The 18,918-nt window shown below is 37.4% G+C and overlaps 1 protein-coding gene across 2 annotated transcripts in view; it reads left to right on the top strand.

Moving 5' to 3' along the window:
- The window catches only part of LOC101803749 (opsin-5), a 30,163-nt gene extending 13,123 nt beyond the window's left edge, over nt 1–17,040 (top strand). For both annotated transcript variants that reach the window (XM_021267766.4, XM_072036524.1), the window contains 5 exons: nt 5,356–5,475; nt 8,953–9,123; nt 10,814–11,148; nt 14,215–14,459; nt 15,628–17,040. In XM_021267766.4, coding sequence (XP_021123441.1) covers nt 5,356–5,475; nt 8,953–9,123; nt 10,814–11,148; nt 14,215–14,459; nt 15,628–15,691 — 935 coding nt within the window. In that variant the 3' untranslated portion in view covers nt 15,692–17,040. The remainder of the gene's footprint in view (nt 1–5,355; nt 5,476–8,952; nt 9,124–10,813; nt 11,149–14,214; nt 14,460–15,627) is intronic.
- The last annotated feature ends 1,878 nt before the right edge of the window (nt 17,041–18,918 follow it).

The following is an 18,918-nucleotide window of genomic DNA, read 5'->3' as shown; positions in this document are numbered from 1 at the left end:
AGTTTTTGACCAGCAGTGTTTTTGACACTGCAATTCAGTAATGGATGTTACTTCTCAGCCAGAGGCTGAGAAAAGTATACAACTATTCACAGGGGTTTGTTTGAAAAAGGAGAGTGTTATGCTTTTTATCATTAAGGAAGAATTACAAATCAGCCTCTAAGATAAGAGCTCAGGCAATAAAGGAGGGTACTAAACAGAAGTGGTAGATGAAGCAATGTTATGTCTTCCTTCTCTGCTTGTGCATAGCTGGGGAGAAGTAGTCTTAAACACATTTACTTTAAAAAAAAAAGGACTTTGTTTGGGCTAATGTTTTAAGTGTGGGTTATACCTCACACTAGCTCCTGTCATTGTGCCAACCCTTATTTTATAACTCATTCATGTGTAGGTGGATGGCAACATTTTAATAATATCCTAGGCGATACAAAAATATGAGAAGTTAGAGGAAAATTAACTCGTGTTGTTCCCAGGAAAATCTCTAGATGGCTATTTTACTTTCTTCAGACAAAAATAACACTGAATTTTCTTCACCACTAAGCTGATTTCTACAAGTTCAGAGTCCCCACTGCTTTTGCTGCAACATGAACTGCTGTGCAGAGATTTTAGGTGGTGAATAAGGTCTCTGTTTGAGGTAGCAGGGAAGGAATTGTAGCTCAATGAAATAATTCACTGACATGGTGGACTTAGCAAGGGTACTAGGTTAAAGGATGGACCAGATGATCTTAGATGTCTCTTCCAACCTAAATGATTCTATGCTCAAATTCCACATGACAGGCTTGCTGAGGTCTTTAATTGGCAGCCTTATAGTTAATCACAACTCCCAAGTATTCAAAGAAGTAAGCAAAAGCTATGTTCCTAAATAGCTCTTGGGCACAGTTGTGGTAATTGTGCAGTACTGCAGACATGCTTGATTTACTTTGTTAACTGTGTTATCAGTAGAAGATGGAAAACAGCTGGAGCATCCAGTAACAGTATGTCTGTGTCTTCTTATCAAAACTTGTGGTTCAGAACAAACCTGTCCTTGGTCTTCTTCTGCCACTGAATTGCATCTCTTCTTCCTGTGCAGATCCCTTCAAGAAATGCTCTGCTATCCTGAGGATGTTTGGAATGGACATCCTGATGGTAGAGACCAGCTGTGGAGAAGTGGGAAGTTGGGAGGTGGTAATTACTATTGGGAATCTTTGTGCTTGAAGTTAGAGAGGTGGACTTAAAATATGGTTCAGGTGGACTTAAAATATGGTTCAAAATGGGAAGAAGCTTCACAGTGAGTGAACAAGACTGGGATCCTATCAGGACAGTTGGCAGAGTTTTTAGGGTCAGAAACTGAAATATTTCAGTTTCTAAAGATAAAAATGCATTTCTCTGTTTTTAAAGAAAATCAAGGGTCTTGACCAAACCGTACATTCTCTGTAAGACAGCATCCTAACTTGTTCACCTCCACATGTATTTTTTTAATCACCTTAAAAAAATAAAAAATCAAACAGTACACATGTTTTTAAGAATCTGACAATTTTTACCTTGTCACTTCCCTGCTATCTTTTTCATCACTGATATGATTGATTCACTGTATGGGTGACTCATTACCGAGCAGAGACCTGCTGGCAGTCAGCTTCTTCTGAAGCCCATGGCAAGTAACCATTGATTTGCAAACTTGTTGTGCACTTCCTTGGTTTATTATAAAACACCTTAATTGAAAACAAAATCCTGAATTGTTATTATTATTATTATTATTTTCTGATGGTTTAGACCCCTCTCAGATAGGAGAAAAGGAGTCTTATTTGTTCAGATTGCTTCTTTCATGTGCTTTTGCCTTTCACTGCAGGTTACCAATCTGTACCTTGAGCTTTCCCTGCAGGTGTCACATTTTTAGCTATTGCATCCTTGGCTCATTGTTGGAGATAAGTAATAGGGTTACACTGCCATGGACAGTTCTTCCCTGAATCTTTTCCTCATGGAAAAACAAAACAAAACTTTATTTTATGTCTGAAGAGTCTTTTGTTCCATGTTTCCAACTCTGGACTCTGCCCAAGCACACAGCCTACCATCACCTACCAGAGCTGGGAGCTTGCACCAGCAAGGACTTTAGATAGCTGTTAGCAAAACCTTTTCAATAGCAGGGAAACTAAAACATTAGATGACTTGTCTAGAGAGATTGTAAAGTTTCTAATATAAATGAGTTTAAAAAGAATCCAGATAAGCAACTGTCAGAAATGATAGGTGCAAAAGGGGACTTAAATTATCACTTGATACCTTCCAGCTGTAGGATTAGGAGGAAAGTGAACTGGGACCATCTGAAATATAGCTATTAATAATAAAATTTTCCTTCAGAGACTTATTTGATCAAGAAATCTCTCTGGACTTCCTGTCTGTTCAAAAAGATTCAGGACAATGACAGGTGTTTTTGAAAGGTCTTTCAAAGAAAATGATGGCACACTAGGTATCCTTAATTTCACTGGAGATAAAAATGGGTATAAAAAGATTAAGATATATGAAATACACTCAGCAACACTGAAAGTGATTCACTTAGCTGCAAAGAAAAAAAAATCAAATGCACATCTTTATCTACTTATAATTTAGATTAAATTTGCAGAGTCATAAAAATGGGATGTGCTTTAAACTTAATTCACCAAAGATAAATCAAATTTGCTGAGAAAACCCAAGATTAAAGGATAAGCCAACTTCTGTTATAATGTTTATTCTTATTTTTTTAATATTCCAGAAAGCAATACTTTCAGTATAAAAATAGGAAGTGTTTCCAATTAGATGAGCATTACACTTATTACTGAAAAATTCAAAATCAAAGTACCTTTCTTCTGAGTTCACTAAACCTTCAGTTCTGCAGTCCCTCATATTTCTTGTGAAATAGTCTGGTTTTAGCTGCTGTAAGCCATTTTTCTCTGCCTCACAGATTTTCCCAGGTTTGGTTTCTTGGTTCTGGAAAAACATGGCACCTTTCCAAGATGATCATTTCATTGCTGGGCCAAAGAAAATACCTATTTAATTCCTGAGGTCTAATTCCTGAGATTTGGCCTCACAGCAGAGAATGCAAAGAGGAGCTGATGAAAATTATGTGGTGTATTTGGAGATGGTAGCTTGGCTAGGTGGATGGTGACCTGTGGTCTCTTTTTGGAACACATGGAATACAGCTGAGTGTGCACCACCAGCACAATGTGTAGGAAGGCACCATGAAAAATGATTTTGCTGTCTCATCAGCAGAGGAAAACTAGGTTATTTAGGTCTTATTTATTTATTTATTTATTTATGTATTTTTATATAGTAGTGTGAAGGCTTGGCTCCAGCTGGCAGCCAAGCATCCCTCCAGCCACTTGCTCACTGCCCTCGCAGTGAGATGGGAGAGGAAACAGGAAGAGCGAAAGTGAGAAAGCTTAGATAGGGAGAGATAAAGATAAGGAGGTCACTCTTTTCTTCTTTGTCTTCTTCTTAGAATACAGAATCATGGAATGGTTTGGGTTGGAAGGGACCTTAAAGATCACCTACTTCCAGTCCCCTGCCATGGACAGGGGCACTTTCCACCAGCCCAGGCTGCCCTCAGCCCCATCCAGCCTGGCCTTGGGTACTGCCAGTGATGAGGCATCCACAGCTTCTCCCTGCCAGGGCCTCACTACCCTCAGAGTAAAGAATTTCTTCCTTATATCTAATTTAAACCTATTCTCTTCTAGTTTAAATCCATTACTCCCTGTCCTATCACTCCCACCCAACAGAGTCCCTCCCTAGCTTTCCTGCAGGCCCACTTTAGGTACTTGAAGGCTGTTCGAAGGTATTTGTGGAGCCTTCTGTCTCCAGGCTCTCTCAGCCTGTCTTCATAGGAGAAGTACTCCAGCCCTTTGACCATCCTTATGGCCCTCCTCTGGACTCATTCTAATAATTCCATGCCCTTCTTGTGCTGGAGATTCCAGAGCTGAGCACAGCACTCCAGGTCTCACAGGAGCAGAGCAGAGGGTAGAATCACCTCCCGTGGTCTGCTGGCCTTGCTGCTTTTGATGTAGCTCAGCATTAGTTTGGCTTTTATGTCTGCAAATTTTATGTCTGCAAATGCACACTCACATCAAACTTCTCATCAACCAACACCCCTAGGTCCTTCTCCTCAGGGCTTGTCTCAGTCCATCCTCTGACCAGCCTGTAATTGTGCTTGGGATTGGCCTGGCCCAGCGACAGCACCTTGCACTTGGAAGGACCTTGCACTTACATGTCTCAGGCATGAGGCCTCCATGGGTCATGGTCCCTTTGGGTGTCACCAGCTGCACCATGAAGGCACTCCTGCTTTCTCTTTTATTTTTCTTGATGTTTAGCTCCTTTTCTCAAATATACCTTCACAGAAGTGCGACAAACTCCTCTGGCTGGCCCAGTTTTGCCTGTAGTGTGTCCACAGTGGAGTTGGCTGGAATTGGCAGTAGCTCCACAGGGCTCCACCAGGCAACCGCATCCTCACTCCACAGAGGCCACTGCAGCCTCCCCACTACCAAAATCTGGCCATTTACACCCAATTCAAGTAAGAGCACAGGGTGATGGAAACTGCAGTATCTGTAGGGGTGAGACTCTTGCTTTCTGAAATAGAAGTTGTGTTCTTTACAACTTTTTCACTGCAAAGCACTCACTCCAGGTCCAAACTCTTTCAGATATGAATTAGTAAAGAAATAGGTGTCTTTAAGGGAATGGAAACCCTGGAATTTGAGGGATCAGTGTGATTAACTCCACGGATGATCAACCACCTGCAGCATGGGGCTCTATGGGTCTTAGATGGTGATATGGCTAAAAAAGAGACCAAACAATATGAACAGGATCTCTTTTAATGCACTGATTTCCAGATGGAAGTTACCATCAAGATTTTTTTTTCTTTCTTATTGTGATATAAATTATTTTTTATTGGAAAATTTGAGATGTGATATTGATCTAAATATTTTTCATTATTTTAGAAATGTATCCTTCAACCTCTTATTGTAGTGTAGAATAAAATCTAGGCTGTTCAGAGATTGGGGTCCTTGTGATTAGACCGTTTAGTTTTATTCTTGTGGCTTTATGAACACTTGTGAGACAAAGGGGATTGATGAGAACAGAGGAACTATGGGATTTTTTTATATGCATTCATTCAATAGCTTTGCAGGCTCAGGTAGTGAAGGCAATGTCTTGCTGCAGAGAGGAAAATAACATTTGTTGTGGGTGGGAGATATCTGCAGTAGATATCTCTACTAGCTGTACAATGAGATGATCATGTTTCAGAGTAAAATATCTAGCCTTGGGACTAAAGAGATAGGCTGAAAATACCAGAGAATTTCACAAGGAAGATATTTTTAAGGAGAACTCTACCTTTATTTTTTTTCTTTTTCTTTTTTATTATAGGGATTCTTTCAACTCTGGGAAATGGGTACGTTATTTTTATGTCTTCAAAGCGAAAAAAGAAGTTGAGACCTGCTGAAATAATGACTGTTAATTTAGCAGTGTGTGATCTGGGCATTTCAGGTAATTTCATGTCATATTTTTATTAATTTTTACTATCCCACCATTCTTTCTGGCAACAGAAAGAGACGGTCCTCTGGAAGTCCTAAAAAGCTCCAAGTGCCTTTTGTTACTGATATTTCTTCTCTCTTATCTGTATATGAATAGTAGAGAAGTATAGAAAACAACATTCTTGAACAACTTGATGAAAATAAGTGAAACGTATGGAGGAGAAAATAGGGTTGGATTTGTCAATTCTATGTCAGGTAAAGCTCATGTTCACCTCAGGACTGTGCAGACCTTCAAAGACAGCTTCCATGAACATCCTGGCACAATAAGCATGAAATACATTTGCATTAATATTGAATAAAATTGAAATTTCTCGCTGTAGGGTGCAACAGAAGGGATCCAGGTACTTTGAGAATACATATCAAGCCAAATCTTAGTAGGGATGGGGGTGAGGGAAGCAAATTTGAAAAATGTTAACAGTCATCAGACTATCAAAGCTAATGCTTTTCTTGCTAGTGACCTTCCTCTTTTATCTTTATGTCAGATAAATAAGCATTTGTCTCAGTCTAGAGAGTAAGAGCAACATCAGCCAACTAGAGGGATTTCTACTTCAACCTGGCAGCCTGGATGCCCTGGAATGAGAGTAGAAAGCTTTGTAAAGGCTTACACAAAGCTGGAAAGTCAAGATAATTTCTTTGGCTCTTGACATGAATCTCATTAAGCTGCTCAGGGCTACATGCAAATGAGAGGGAGAGGGCTGGACATCCTTTAGGAAAGGATATTTTGGATGGCAGGCAATCCAGTGAGTACAAAGGCCTGATGGGACTCAGCTATGACCATGCAGTGTCCCCATTACAATATAAATGGCAGGATGTTCCCATGCTCCCAAAGTTATCTGCTCCCTATGTTTTACATATTCCATGACCCCTGTCCTCAGCTCCAGTACACCCTTTTCTTCCCATCATTTTTTTTTTCATACTCTAAATGCCTAAAATAGCACAGAACAACATAAAATGATGTCTCCCAGCCCCTCAGAGATGAAGCTTGTTGTTGCTGCCACTGCACATAGTTTGAGGAACTGCTTCCAGTAATTCTGGTGCCAAACACACAAATTACAGCAAGTTTGGGAATCCTATGAAAGCAAGAATCTTAACATGAGGGTTTCTAGTTTCTCTCTAGGTCTGTCAACAACAGCATACAACTTATCTTTGTCATCTTGTTTTCCATGGGAGCCTTAATATTGCTGTGTGTTAAAATGTAATGCAAAATAATTGGGATTGGTACAGTAACGTGCCCTCTCTCCTTTGTCTTCCAATCTTTTTTTTTTTTTTTTTTTTTTTTTTTTTTTTTTATGGAAGATGTTAATTCAAGAAATGTGATGTGTTCTGGTTTTAGACCTATTGCAGTGGAGATGAGACTTTTTCCAGAGCCTTTATATATCACCTGCTTGTCTTGGCACTTTGTTCAAGAAATGGGTTCTGCAATAGCCCTGCTTCCTGTAGATTTCCACATGGTGGCACTAGGCACTTGTTTAATACTGTATTATCCTCATTTTACACTAATGCCAAGCTGAGTCCTGTGTTGCTGAAGAGAAATTTGATTTTGTGCAAATAAATGTCCTTTAGAGGTAGCAATGATTTACATGAATAAAGTTGCTTACTCTCAGAATATATCCTAACCCTTGCTGTATTTCATGTTTTTCTTGAAACCTTAATCATTGGGGTCAGTTTTTGCTTGACAAATTACAGCATATTTCTTCTGCTTGCATAAAAGTGTACTTACATGACCTAAGCACAGCCTTCAGGGTCAGGTAGAATTTTCCTTACAGGCTTATGTTAAAGGAAAAGATGCCCAATAGGCATTGTTTAAAAACACATCTAATTTTGATTTATTTTTTTTTCTAATGATGTTTTTGGCACAGAAAACAGAGTAAAAGCCTTTTTCAGAAGGATTTTGTTTTAGTAGAAATGTTTTGATTTTCTGTTGGGAATGAAAATTAAATATTTTATTTCACATCACTTTGATTTTAAATGGAATGTTTTTGGGAACAATCCAAAATATTTACTTCAGATCACTTTGGTGAATTTTTATGAACTTATTTCCGTGAATGTTACCTTATGGAAATTACAGTTTGCAGGACCATGTCTGCCTTATTTATAGACCAATTCACAAGCTACCATGACATTACGGACATTGTGGTTCAGCCAGAGAAACTAGCCCAGGGCGGCCAGAGAAGTTTTGAACTCTCTTGAGGTGCTCTGGCAACTTCTGTGCAAGAATATACAGTCACGGAAAGGTGGAGTTAAATATTTAATGTTGCTTGAGTGTTGCAGTTGAACCCTTCAGACTTTTGAGCATTTCAGGTCAGAACGGTAAGTGGAAATGAAGGATTCTGAAAACACGCCAATGTTCCTAGATTGTAAATTCTTGAGTTTTCCGTTCCACTGATTTTTGTGTACATCCAGTTTAAGACAAAAACAAACAAACAAACAAAAACAAAAACAACAACCCACAAAAAAACAACCAACCAAAAAAAAAAATAAATCAGGAGGTGGAGATTTCCAACTAGCAAATCACAATTTGCAAACTTTCTAATTCTCCTGATATCTATGAAGACTGAATAATGTTAGTCTGTTTTAAGGCAAGAATGAAACAGCCTATGACCTAACCTGACTTCTTTCATCATGCACCTTCTATTTTTACAAATGCAAAACTGAGCTAAGGAGTCACGAGAGCAGCATCTCCAAAATAGCTAGATATTTACCTTCCATTTGGGGATGCTTAAAATGTTTAACTATCTGTGGCCAGGTGACTTGCTGAGAGTCACTTAGGAAGAGTGTGGTATGGACAGGAGCTGAAGCCATTCTGCAGCTCAGGTCCATACTCCAACAGCAGCACCATTGTAGCACCATCTTCCTTTGTAATCTAGCACTTTACAACAGAGTGGATCCTACTGTTGGGCTTTGGTAGGTTTGCATATGTCCTCTTTGAATGCAAATTTTTTATGATGTGTTTGGAGACACTTACTTGATTATAAGGATGCAGCTTCACTAGTACTATGTCTGGTCATGTGAAGGCTTACTCATCAACCGTACTGGAATGTGTTTACAAGTGGACTTAAACCATACTCTGAAGTTTTTCTATGGGAAGAATTTGTACATGCTTAGTTCCCAAGTGTGGGTTTACTTTTGGTTCATGTGGTCTTCAGTGAAGCACTTGCTTCCAACACATACTGCAGGTTTGACTCATCCTACCACAGTGTAGATGTTATGAGATCTAGCTACAGCTGTCTTTGGCTTAGTCCTGTGGACAGAAGGCACACAGCTCAATCACATCTGTTGTGCCCTGAAGCCCTCTTGCCACTCTCAACATTTTTATTGGTGTTAGTTTTGGGCAAAGAGGAGGGTTTTGGTTCCACTGAAAAAAAAAAAAGTATGATGTAATCAGTTATGGATTTTATCAGTCAACTGACATTCTTTTCTCCTCTTGAAGTTGTAGGGAAGCCCTTCAGTATCATTTCCTTCTTTTCTCACCGCTGGGTGTTTGGATGGATGGGCTGCCGTTGGTATGGATGGGCTGGTTTCTTCTTTGGCTGTGGGAGCCTTATTACCATGACAGCTGTCAGCCTGGATAGATACCTAAAAATCTGTCACTTGTCTTATGGTAAGGAAGAAAAACTATATAGTGACACTATCCCCCTGCTTAACCTCCTCCTACCCTCTCCTGGCCAAGAAAACCTAGGACATTAGAGCTGTGAGCAAAAGGGTTAAGGAAACAGAACATTTAGAAATTATTTTTCACTTCCACATAGTGAAATAAAAGGAAAAAAAATACAAAACAAATAAGATACAAATAAATGAGGGAGTGAAGGATTTACATGACTAGAAACAATTGCTTTGGTCATCTCTGCCAACTTTCTACATAATGTAATTATGAATATTAGGAAGAAATTCTTCACTTGGAGGGTGGTCAGGCACTGGAGCAGGCTCCCCAGGGAAGTGGTCATGGCCCTGAGCCTTTTGGTGTTCAAGAAGCTTTTGGACAATATTCTTAGATACATGGTTTAACTTACAGACTGCCCTGTGTGGAGTCAGCAGTTGGACTTGATGACCCTTGTGGGTCCCTTCCCACTCAGTATATTTTATGATTCTAAATGTTTCTGAATCAAAAACAGAATTTCTATTGAACTAAATGATATCATTAAGGTAGCTAGTCTTCTGTTTAAGATATAAAGTAATTTTGAGTAAATTGTACTGATGGTTGATTAGTCCCTCTAAAAAAGGTCAAGTTCTAACTTAACAGTCAGCTGTTGGATCCTGTTACATTTCATTTGCTGGGTGGCAGAAACCCTCTCCTTGGATAAATTAAGCATCTTAAGCTTTTTATCCTGTCATTGTAGTGCAACGTTTCTAGACTGAAATCATACTTAAGCTCTCCAAAATGCTGTTGTTAAATATAGAGAGGAATGCACATATAAAATAAACATATTTCATGACCCAAGTAATCTCAACTATATTTGTAACTAAATTTTTATTACTGGACATATTATCCTTTTTGCTGTCATCCGTCTACTTAAGACATGAGTTTCGGTAATCACTCATAGATAAATCATTTTGTATTTATCAAGGTCTATTAATGTTAACTGGCTCAAGTACTGCACATCTTTCAAGGTCTTGTGGTCTGATACACAAAAGTATTCTTCATTAGATGCCTAAATTATTTTAAGATATGTGGCAAAGAATTTAAAACATCTAAGAGATTTGGATGTGCAAAAGGTCATAATAAATGTGATATTATCTCTCTAATATGGAGTTGGATCTTGAGAGGAGGAAATGAATTTAACAATGAAAGCTGTTATCACCATATGCATCAATATCATATATCTCTTGAATATAAAGTATTATATGATTCAGTCTTCTCAGTTAAAGGATGTTGTCACAGGTTGGAAAAGATGTTTTTCTTTTATTGGGAGGGAATAACTCCTCCCACCCCCAATATAAGGGGAATTCCTATGATTGTTGCTGAGCTAGCTGTTTGGATTGTTCTTATATAGACTTGCAGGTTGTAAATCATCACAGCCTAAAGTAGAGACCTAAAATAATGCCAGGTGGAGCCCTTCCTACAGGCATGTATTTCATTCCATGAGGTACAAAGTTGGTCTGGGTGGTCAGCTCAGGGGTCAGTATAGAAACATGTGAGGAGGTGAAATGAACCCTGCAAAGGTTGTTGTCAAACAGCTGAACAAGCTCTTACTGAACGTGTAGAATGACGAGTTTAATTGTGTCAAATATATATGGACCTCGTAACTCTTGTTTGTAACTTGTCCAGTTGTAACTCTTAAATTGTCTTCCAGGTACTTGGCTTAAGAGACACCATGCCTTTATTTGTCTGGCAGTAATTTGGGCCTATGCAACATTCTGGGCAACGGTGCCTTTTGCTGGAGTGGGAAGCTATGCTCCTGAGCCTTTTGGGACCTCGTGCACTCTGGACTGGTGGCTGGCACAGGCTTCAGTGGCTGGGCAGGCTTTTATTCTGAGTATTCTTTTCTTTTGCCTCCTGTTCCCAACTGCAGTGATTGTGTTTTCCTATGTTAAAATCATTTTAAAAGTCAAGTCATCCACCAAAGAGGTTGCTCACTATGACACCAGGATCCAGAACAGCCACATACTTGAAATGAAGCTGACCAAGGTAAGTAGGGAGATTTAACTCCATTTGCTCTGTCAGATCATAAAAGTATGCTTAGAAAATGTCAGCAATATGCTTTTCTATGCTGAGTGATAGTATGATCTGAAAGTGATTTTTCCAACTTTCTCCCCCATTACTGTCAAGATGGGAAAAGGCAAGAGCTGAAACATAATTTTTTGTTCAGGGCACTCAGATTGGGCCAAAAAACCTCCAGAGCTCCCTGAAAACTGAAACACTTTTATGTGATTCTGAGATTTGGAGTCCCTGAGATTATGATTCAGTCTGAAGATCTACCTTCCTGTGTGATGTTACACAAGCTATGTCATCTCTCTGTGGCCCTATTACCCATCACAAAACTGCCTTTTCTTTCAGAAATAGTTGTAAAGAATTATTTTAAGGCATTAGAGGTGCTCAGGAATTATAACAGGAAAACAGGTAGAAACCAGATTATTGTATCAGAGAAATAAAACTTTCAGACTGCTTGTTCCTCTTTGAATAAAGATGTAAACCAAACTCACTTCTGTGATATTGCAATTGTTTTTATGAAGATAATTTATCATTTAGGTTCAGCCATGAGCCACTGATAAAAATGCATTCCAATGCAAATCTGTTTTCCATCTAAGACCATTTCCTATTTTCCCTTTCTGATTTAGTCTGTTTTCTGTTTCACAGTGGTAATAATTATGAACCTTGCTGGTTATACTAGTTATAGTGCTGGGACATCTCTCAAGGTAAAAATTTTTATCAAACAAAACCATGTTTCTTAGTTGTAAAAGACTCCCCAGCCTCTGCAAGCCAGGCCAAGAACAAGACAAGTAGCATCCTTTTCTTGGCTAATCGAACATTTATTTTATTTCATTTTTAAGGGGTTAAACATAAACTTATGTAATGTATAGCAATGTGTGACTTTATGTTGGAATATAACTGAGCAGTTAGTAAGGTCAGGGCTGCCAATACTTCTGATAAAACCGTACTTGTGTTTAAAATGGTTGCTTCATTACTGTACTGTTTTGCAGTTATTCATCACCTTTCATTTAAAGAACGGTGGAAATTCAGGGCATCAAATTTTTATTTTTATTCATTTATTTTTTATTTTGTCATATGGTAGTTGTCTTGTAAAACTTCAATGTGATTTGAGTCAAAAAATAGTAATTTTTGCTTCCCATTTGGATATACAGTGGAGAACATTATCTTGGACCAACCATGTAGTTGGTGTGTGTGTAAATACAGACAATGAGTCTCCAACACAACCCATCTAACTCCACAGGACTATTTCTAAAACAAGCTATGTTTGAGATCCATAGCTCACGTGCATTATTTCTTCAGTGTTGGAAAACAAAGAGGCTTAAAATAATCAAATTTCACTGTCAGATATATTACCATCAGGATGTGGAACCAGAAGGTCCACAAAAGTTTCCACAAGATCCAAAAAAAATTGTGCTTTCTGATGACTTTTTGTTGCAGTCTTGCTAATTGCCTTATTCCAAATGAATGCATAAATGATACTGTCAGTCTGGGTGCATAACAACAGTTGATCAATGGCAGCAGTATAATGGCATATGTTCTTCAGTATGTATTATTGCATGATGTCATTTGAAGCTATATCAGGATGTGACTCAGTGCAGATAGATTGGTTTGGATAAAGTAAATGTATCAGGAATGTAATCCAAAAGTTCAGTAGAAATTTGTTTTTCAGAGCATCTGGAGACTTTAATGGAGTATGAAATCCATGCTAAGTGTAAGGAAAAAGAAAACTAGATATTGTGCTACTGTTATCACTCTCAATTAAATTCTCGGTAGTTTCAATTCTATCTTACACATGGAACTATACTGATGTTTTGTCTGCTGAAATAAGTATTCACAGGGACTTGACATCTCTTGTCTTCTTGAATGACTTCATGTTCACTTTTTCCATATTTGTCTTGAAATAAATTAAAATGGTTGACATTATTCTAGTGGAAGGCCATAGACTCTCTCCTGGTTGAAAGCAGGTGAAGCTCATTCAGCAAAATTCTTCTCCTCTTACAAATGCCCATCCTTGTGGCAGGTTATTAGTTCCACTGCGTTTTGATGCCTTCTCTGTGGGATGTAAGCACAGCCTGTGAGAGAGGAAGAAGCCCTGCATTAGATCGGGGTGTCGCAATCTCTTCTTTTATTAAGTTGTTTTTTCTTTAATTATTCTAATAAAAGAATTATCTTCTTTTTCTAATTCCCTTTGCTCTTGCCTCAGTGACTGATTCTGTGTGCTACAGAAGAGGGAGGTATATTAGACTTAGACAGGAACATACCCCTCTAAAACAATTACCTGTAGAGGCACTCTCACATGCCATCAACACTTCAGTCCTTCAGTCCTGGAAACTTCTTCAAAGACTTTCTTTTTATGATCTATCAAATCTGATTTCAAAAGACTCAGAATCTGGAGGACTTGCACTGAATTAATTTATTTTAATAATTTGTTTTCCCAAGGCACTCTTGTTTTGTTCTGAAATGGAAAATAGACTTTTATTTTATTTTTTTTTTTTCAGGGTAGCAATTGTCTTTCTTTACTCTGTACTGGTGCGGCCTCACCTCAAGTATTATGTGCAGTTTTAGGTGCCAAAATATAAGGAAGACATTTAACTATTAGGGAATGTCCAAAGGAGGGCTGTGAAGATGGTGAAGGGTCTAGAGGGCAAGATGTATGAGGAGCAGCTGAGGTCCCTTGGTTTGTTCTGCCCAGAGCAGAGCAGGCTGAGGGGAGGCCTCATGGCGGCGTGCAGCTCCCTCACGAGGGGAGCGGAGGGGCAGGTGCTGAGCTCTGCTCTCTGGGGACAGTGTGCACCAGTGTCTTTAATAATTCCATGTATGCAGAATTAGGTGTTTCCAATCTGCCTTTGTATCTAGGAAAATGAAATATAGCAGGATACATTTTTTGTTCACATTGCAAATTTATTTCAAGCAAGTTTTAATTTTTCTTTTCCATTCTGTTGCCTGTTCCCTTGCAATCTGCCAAGCTCTATGCAGTGCTGTCAGTAAGGACAACTGTGTGAGATTAATTTATTTTTCTCTTTTCTCTTTTCCTCTCACAAGGTGGCAATGTTGATCTGTGCAGGATTCCTCATTGCCTGGATCCCTTACGCTGTGGTCTCTGTGTGGTCAGCCTTTGGACAGCCAGATTCAGTTCCTATTCAGTTTTCAGTGGTACCAACTCTGCTTGCAAAGTCAGCAGCCATGTATAACCCAATTATTTACCAGGTCATTGATTGTAAGTTTGCCTGTTGCCGATCAGGTGGATTGAAGACACTGCAGAAGAAGAACTCTTTGAAGAAACTGAGGTAATTTCTTCTCTGAGATGTAGAATATATTTCAGTACACAGTGTTCGCAAAAATTACTGAACATAAAGTCTGCCAAGAGTCATAGCTGTTCATTTTTATTTTTATATTTTTATTTTTATTATTTTTATTTTATTTTTATTTATTTTATTTTATTTTTTTGTAGGGAGGGCATGGCCTTTGTTTTTGACCATGGTCTTTCTTGTCATGGAATTTGTGAAGTGATTCTAGCTGTAAAAACAGAAGCAAGAAGTTTTTTAGATTTTTTTTTTCCTTATATATCCAGCTGCAACTTTATTAATAATTAATATAATTGAAAAATAAAACCATTTGTTTTAGTGGTTTTTGGATCAGTGCTCTCCTCCTGTTCCTTTTCTCTTTTTCATAAATCAAAATGTTATAAAAACTCAAAAAAGGCCTCTGCTGTATTTACAACTTTGTGGCAAAATCTGTGCAGACCACCTTCACGGAAACAATAATTGTCAATGGTGGAAAATTGCTTCTAGCTCTGACTTATGACAGAAAACTATCCTTCATGATAGAATAATAACAAGATAATGTTGAATATTAGTGTCAGTGCAGCCTGCAATAAAGGCCACAGATGCTCTAGCTGATTTAAGTGACTAGAATTCCATAAAATTTCAGGAGAATAATTTGTTTCTAAAGCCTAGAACTTACATGACAGTATGTATGTATCAGAGGCATGAAGGCATATGCCATTTTTTAGCCTTAACAATTCCAGCACTTTTTAAATGTATTGTCCAGAGAACAAGTTGATACTCAAACTTGCACAGTATGCCTTAGCAGATTATTCTATAATCTTTTGTTCAGATTTATCTCATCCACAGAACATATGGAGTTTATATAGGTTGTATATGTTTAATTGAGGTAACAAAGATATAGTTTACCAAAGATCCCTCTTCAGTTTTATGCAAAAGAGAGACAAACCTGAAGTAATCTTCAAAGTATCTTTAGAGGCTGGATTTGTGTTTAACTTCCAAGTTATCACTCCAAAGAAGAAAAGAGGTTTCATCTAGTACCTCATGCTAAATGCAAGAACTCTAGGCCTGTGTAGCGAAGAAAATGTTCTAGAAAAACAAATTCCCAGAATTAGGAACTTAATTGTTATCTCGTTTCAAGCAACATGATTATGCTTTCTCCTTCCCACAGGATGTATACCATATCTTCACACAGAGATTCAACGGCAATGAATGAAACTCAACTGGATGTATGAAGGCTCATTTCGCATACAGCAAATGAAAACCTGATGACAAACAGTCATACCATCTCAAATTCCTCAAATTTCTGTAAATAAATTAAAACATGACGACATTTTTATTTTACTCCCCAGTACAATGTAGTTCTTTCCATCCTAACTAAAGCAGCGTGATTAGAGCTGGGCAAATATTTTAAGTTTTCAGAAATGGAAGAAACAAAGAAGATTAATTTGTGTAAAAGAAATTACATTCACTTCAGAGTGAATATATTTTTTGTTTGCTTGGGATTTTTTTTTTTTTTTTTTTTGAGCATTAACAGAAGTGATATTTCAGTGATGTTTTCCCTCAAGAAAGGGAAACTATTCACATAGGCCAGTTTTAGTTTGCTAAATTCAATTTCCCTGAGTTCCTAGTACAATCACTGGAGAATGGGAGCATAACAGAAACGATTCCTTAGAGGACAAATCAAAGTTAGAACTCCATTTGTCAGAGCTCTGAGTCACCCATTGGAGAAATATAGCAATGTTAGCCTACTGATTACCTTTGTGAATCTCTCTAAAACTCATGTGGCTACAAACTGTCTTAAGACCACTTTGATTTCTGTCTTTCAGTATTCAGATTTTTATTTCTTTTGGTGAAGGCAAGTTCAGAAGTGTCACACGTACCACAGATGATCAGTATTTGTGAATTAGAGGGGAAAGACCTCTTTCTCAGATGCTAGTTTCATTTAAATATTTTTGAATCATGAGTTACTTCGTAACAAAAATGAAAACATAAATGAAGTCAGCCTTGTGTTATAAATTAGGCAAACAAATAATTTTCCCATCCTTTTGGCATTCCCCAGCCAAAAATGCCATGAAATATGACAATAAGCAGACGTTTGACTTATTAAATGGTAACTGACCTTTTTCATCTTGTATTGTACTTTCCACAATCCTTCATGACATCGCTATTAAGTGTAAAATGACAAATCCCTCCTCAATCCTAAGTTTCCGATTGGATTCAAAGATGATGAATTCAAGAGAAACGTTACAGCATATGTACGCAGAAGTCTTTTTCAGGTGCAGTTGTGTCTAATTTTTAAACACTAAACCCTGCAAGTATGAAGATTAAAAAGTATTCAGACAGACCTGAAGACAGCATGTAAGTTCTCAATACATTAAATATACCTTGACAATATACCTTGAAAAGATTTTCAGAGTAAGGCAGCCAAATAGTTATGAGGCATCTGGGTCATATTTATTCCCATTCTCTTCTTCCTCTGTAGATTTACCTTAAGATAGAGGCATCATTACAGACCAAATATTAGCAGTCCATTATAAGCAGATTATTAACTCTTCAAATAATAATTGTGGTGTTTTTTTTTTTTTTTTTTTTTTTTTTCTGTGATTTCTTCAGGAAGAACATGGTATTATGTAAAATAAGTTAATTGTAAGTCAGAATCTTCCACACTGATTTGTGTTTACTATTATAAAAAAAAAAAAAAGTTTCAAGAGTTAAAATTTTATTTTGAATTGTTCCTTTAAGGAGAGAAAGCATTTATGAAAGTGTTTTGATTGTTTTCCTGTTTAACATTTAATAGCACTTTTTATCGTACTGTTATTTCACAATCATGTTTAACATACTGAACTGAACTTCTTTTGTAGCTGATCTGTAGTGATGTTAATCGCATTTTATACAATAATATCATAAAAGTTTAAAGTAAACTGATGTTTGTTGGCATGTCCCAGCACTCCCACTCGGCAGTACAAACACTTGCTATTTTCTCAAGTGGTATTCAGACAATATAGCAGAAGTTGAATTTTGTTGAATTTCCTGAGCTGGGTAGAAGAAAGTATAATTCCCTCTCGTACAATATGTTTGCAAAAGAAGTTTAAATATACACTAAGAGAACTCAGAAAAAGACAAGGAGTTGCATGTTACCTATACAATGTTTTGTGCTAAATTTTCCCAGGAATTCAAGTCCTTTTACCGTTTTGGACCTTGCACTATAAGGCAATTTTGTTTCCTGACTGTGGTTGCAAGTTGCACCTTAGAATCGATTATGAGCAGAAGTCGTACTTTACAATATTTCCAGATTTGGTTATGACGCCATTAACCATTTTCCCTTTGTTTTTCCTCAGCTTTTATTCCTCTCTTCATCCAGACAAATTTTGATTGATATCTATAGAGATTTATCCCAACTTAGGTCTGATGTAAGGACATACTGTGGCCCAATAAATGCAGATTAATTGGAGAAAAGTTGCTGGTATGGAAGAGTAGTATGTAATGTAGGAGTTACCCAGAGTCTAGCCAGATTTCTGCGTAGATCAACTCACAATTTTTCAGGAGACTTTCCTGCAGTTTCAGCTAGGGAAGCTCTTCTCTTTACTTTCTAAAATTATGTACTGACTTATAAACGGCTGCTGAGTTATCCCAAAAATGATTACATACGTGTGGTAGGTCTGAATTTTATATTGTTAAAGGCTGTATAATATATTTGGATTCCATTATAGGGAATGTTCTAGATACATGTGTTTTCTGAATATACCAGAGGTTTACTAAATTGCAAATATGAATTTCTAGGGTCATGATGAATGTGTTTCATATGATTTATTTAAAAGTATTTATTTTCTGTTCAGTACCATAATTATATTTATTTGAAGACAAAGTGTTACCACCACTGAATAGTATCTTGCTCTGTACAAGTTGCTAGGACTCCAATTTGAGCAGGAGTTAGAGATAGATTTATACTGAGTTTAAGTAAAGAAAGTTTACTTCTTTACTTCTAAAGATCTTTTCCTGAGTCAAGTAAGACATAAACATTCAAGCATGCAGTACAGTAATTTAAATGCAGAATATGAACCTAAAAGCTAATGGATCTCATCCAAATCCTTGATAAAAAAGAACTAGAGGACTTTCTTTGTCCACCTGTATAAAGAAGACCGTATAATTAATTTGTGATCATAATGGTAGGGGTATTAAGGGGTCTTATTATAGATTAAAATTTTCAAGGTCTACTTGGAATCTCATTGAACGCTGTAGCCTGATGGTTCAAAAGGCAATTTTCCATTTATGCTCAGGACAGAGCTTTGTCTTCTCCATATGTTGAGCCTGATAATTCATAGTTGTATAACATGTAACCTTGTCCTGAGGTTACCAAGAGACAGTGAATCTCTTACTTTTTGTTCAAGAAACCTTCTAAATATTTTCTAAGATTCAAACTCATGAGCTTAGTCAAAGCAAAGTAAAACCCAGTCAGCGT

This window comes from Anas platyrhynchos, chromosome 3 (assembly GCF_047663525.1).
Source record: "Anas platyrhynchos isolate ZD024472 breed Pekin duck chromosome 3, IASCAAS_PekinDuck_T2T, whole genome shotgun sequence".
In the NCBI taxonomy this organism is placed as follows: domain Eukaryota; kingdom Metazoa; phylum Chordata; class Aves; order Anseriformes; family Anatidae; genus Anas; species Anas platyrhynchos.
Note: the sequence above shows the minus strand (reverse complement) of the source record. Positions and strands in the feature narration are given on the sequence as shown.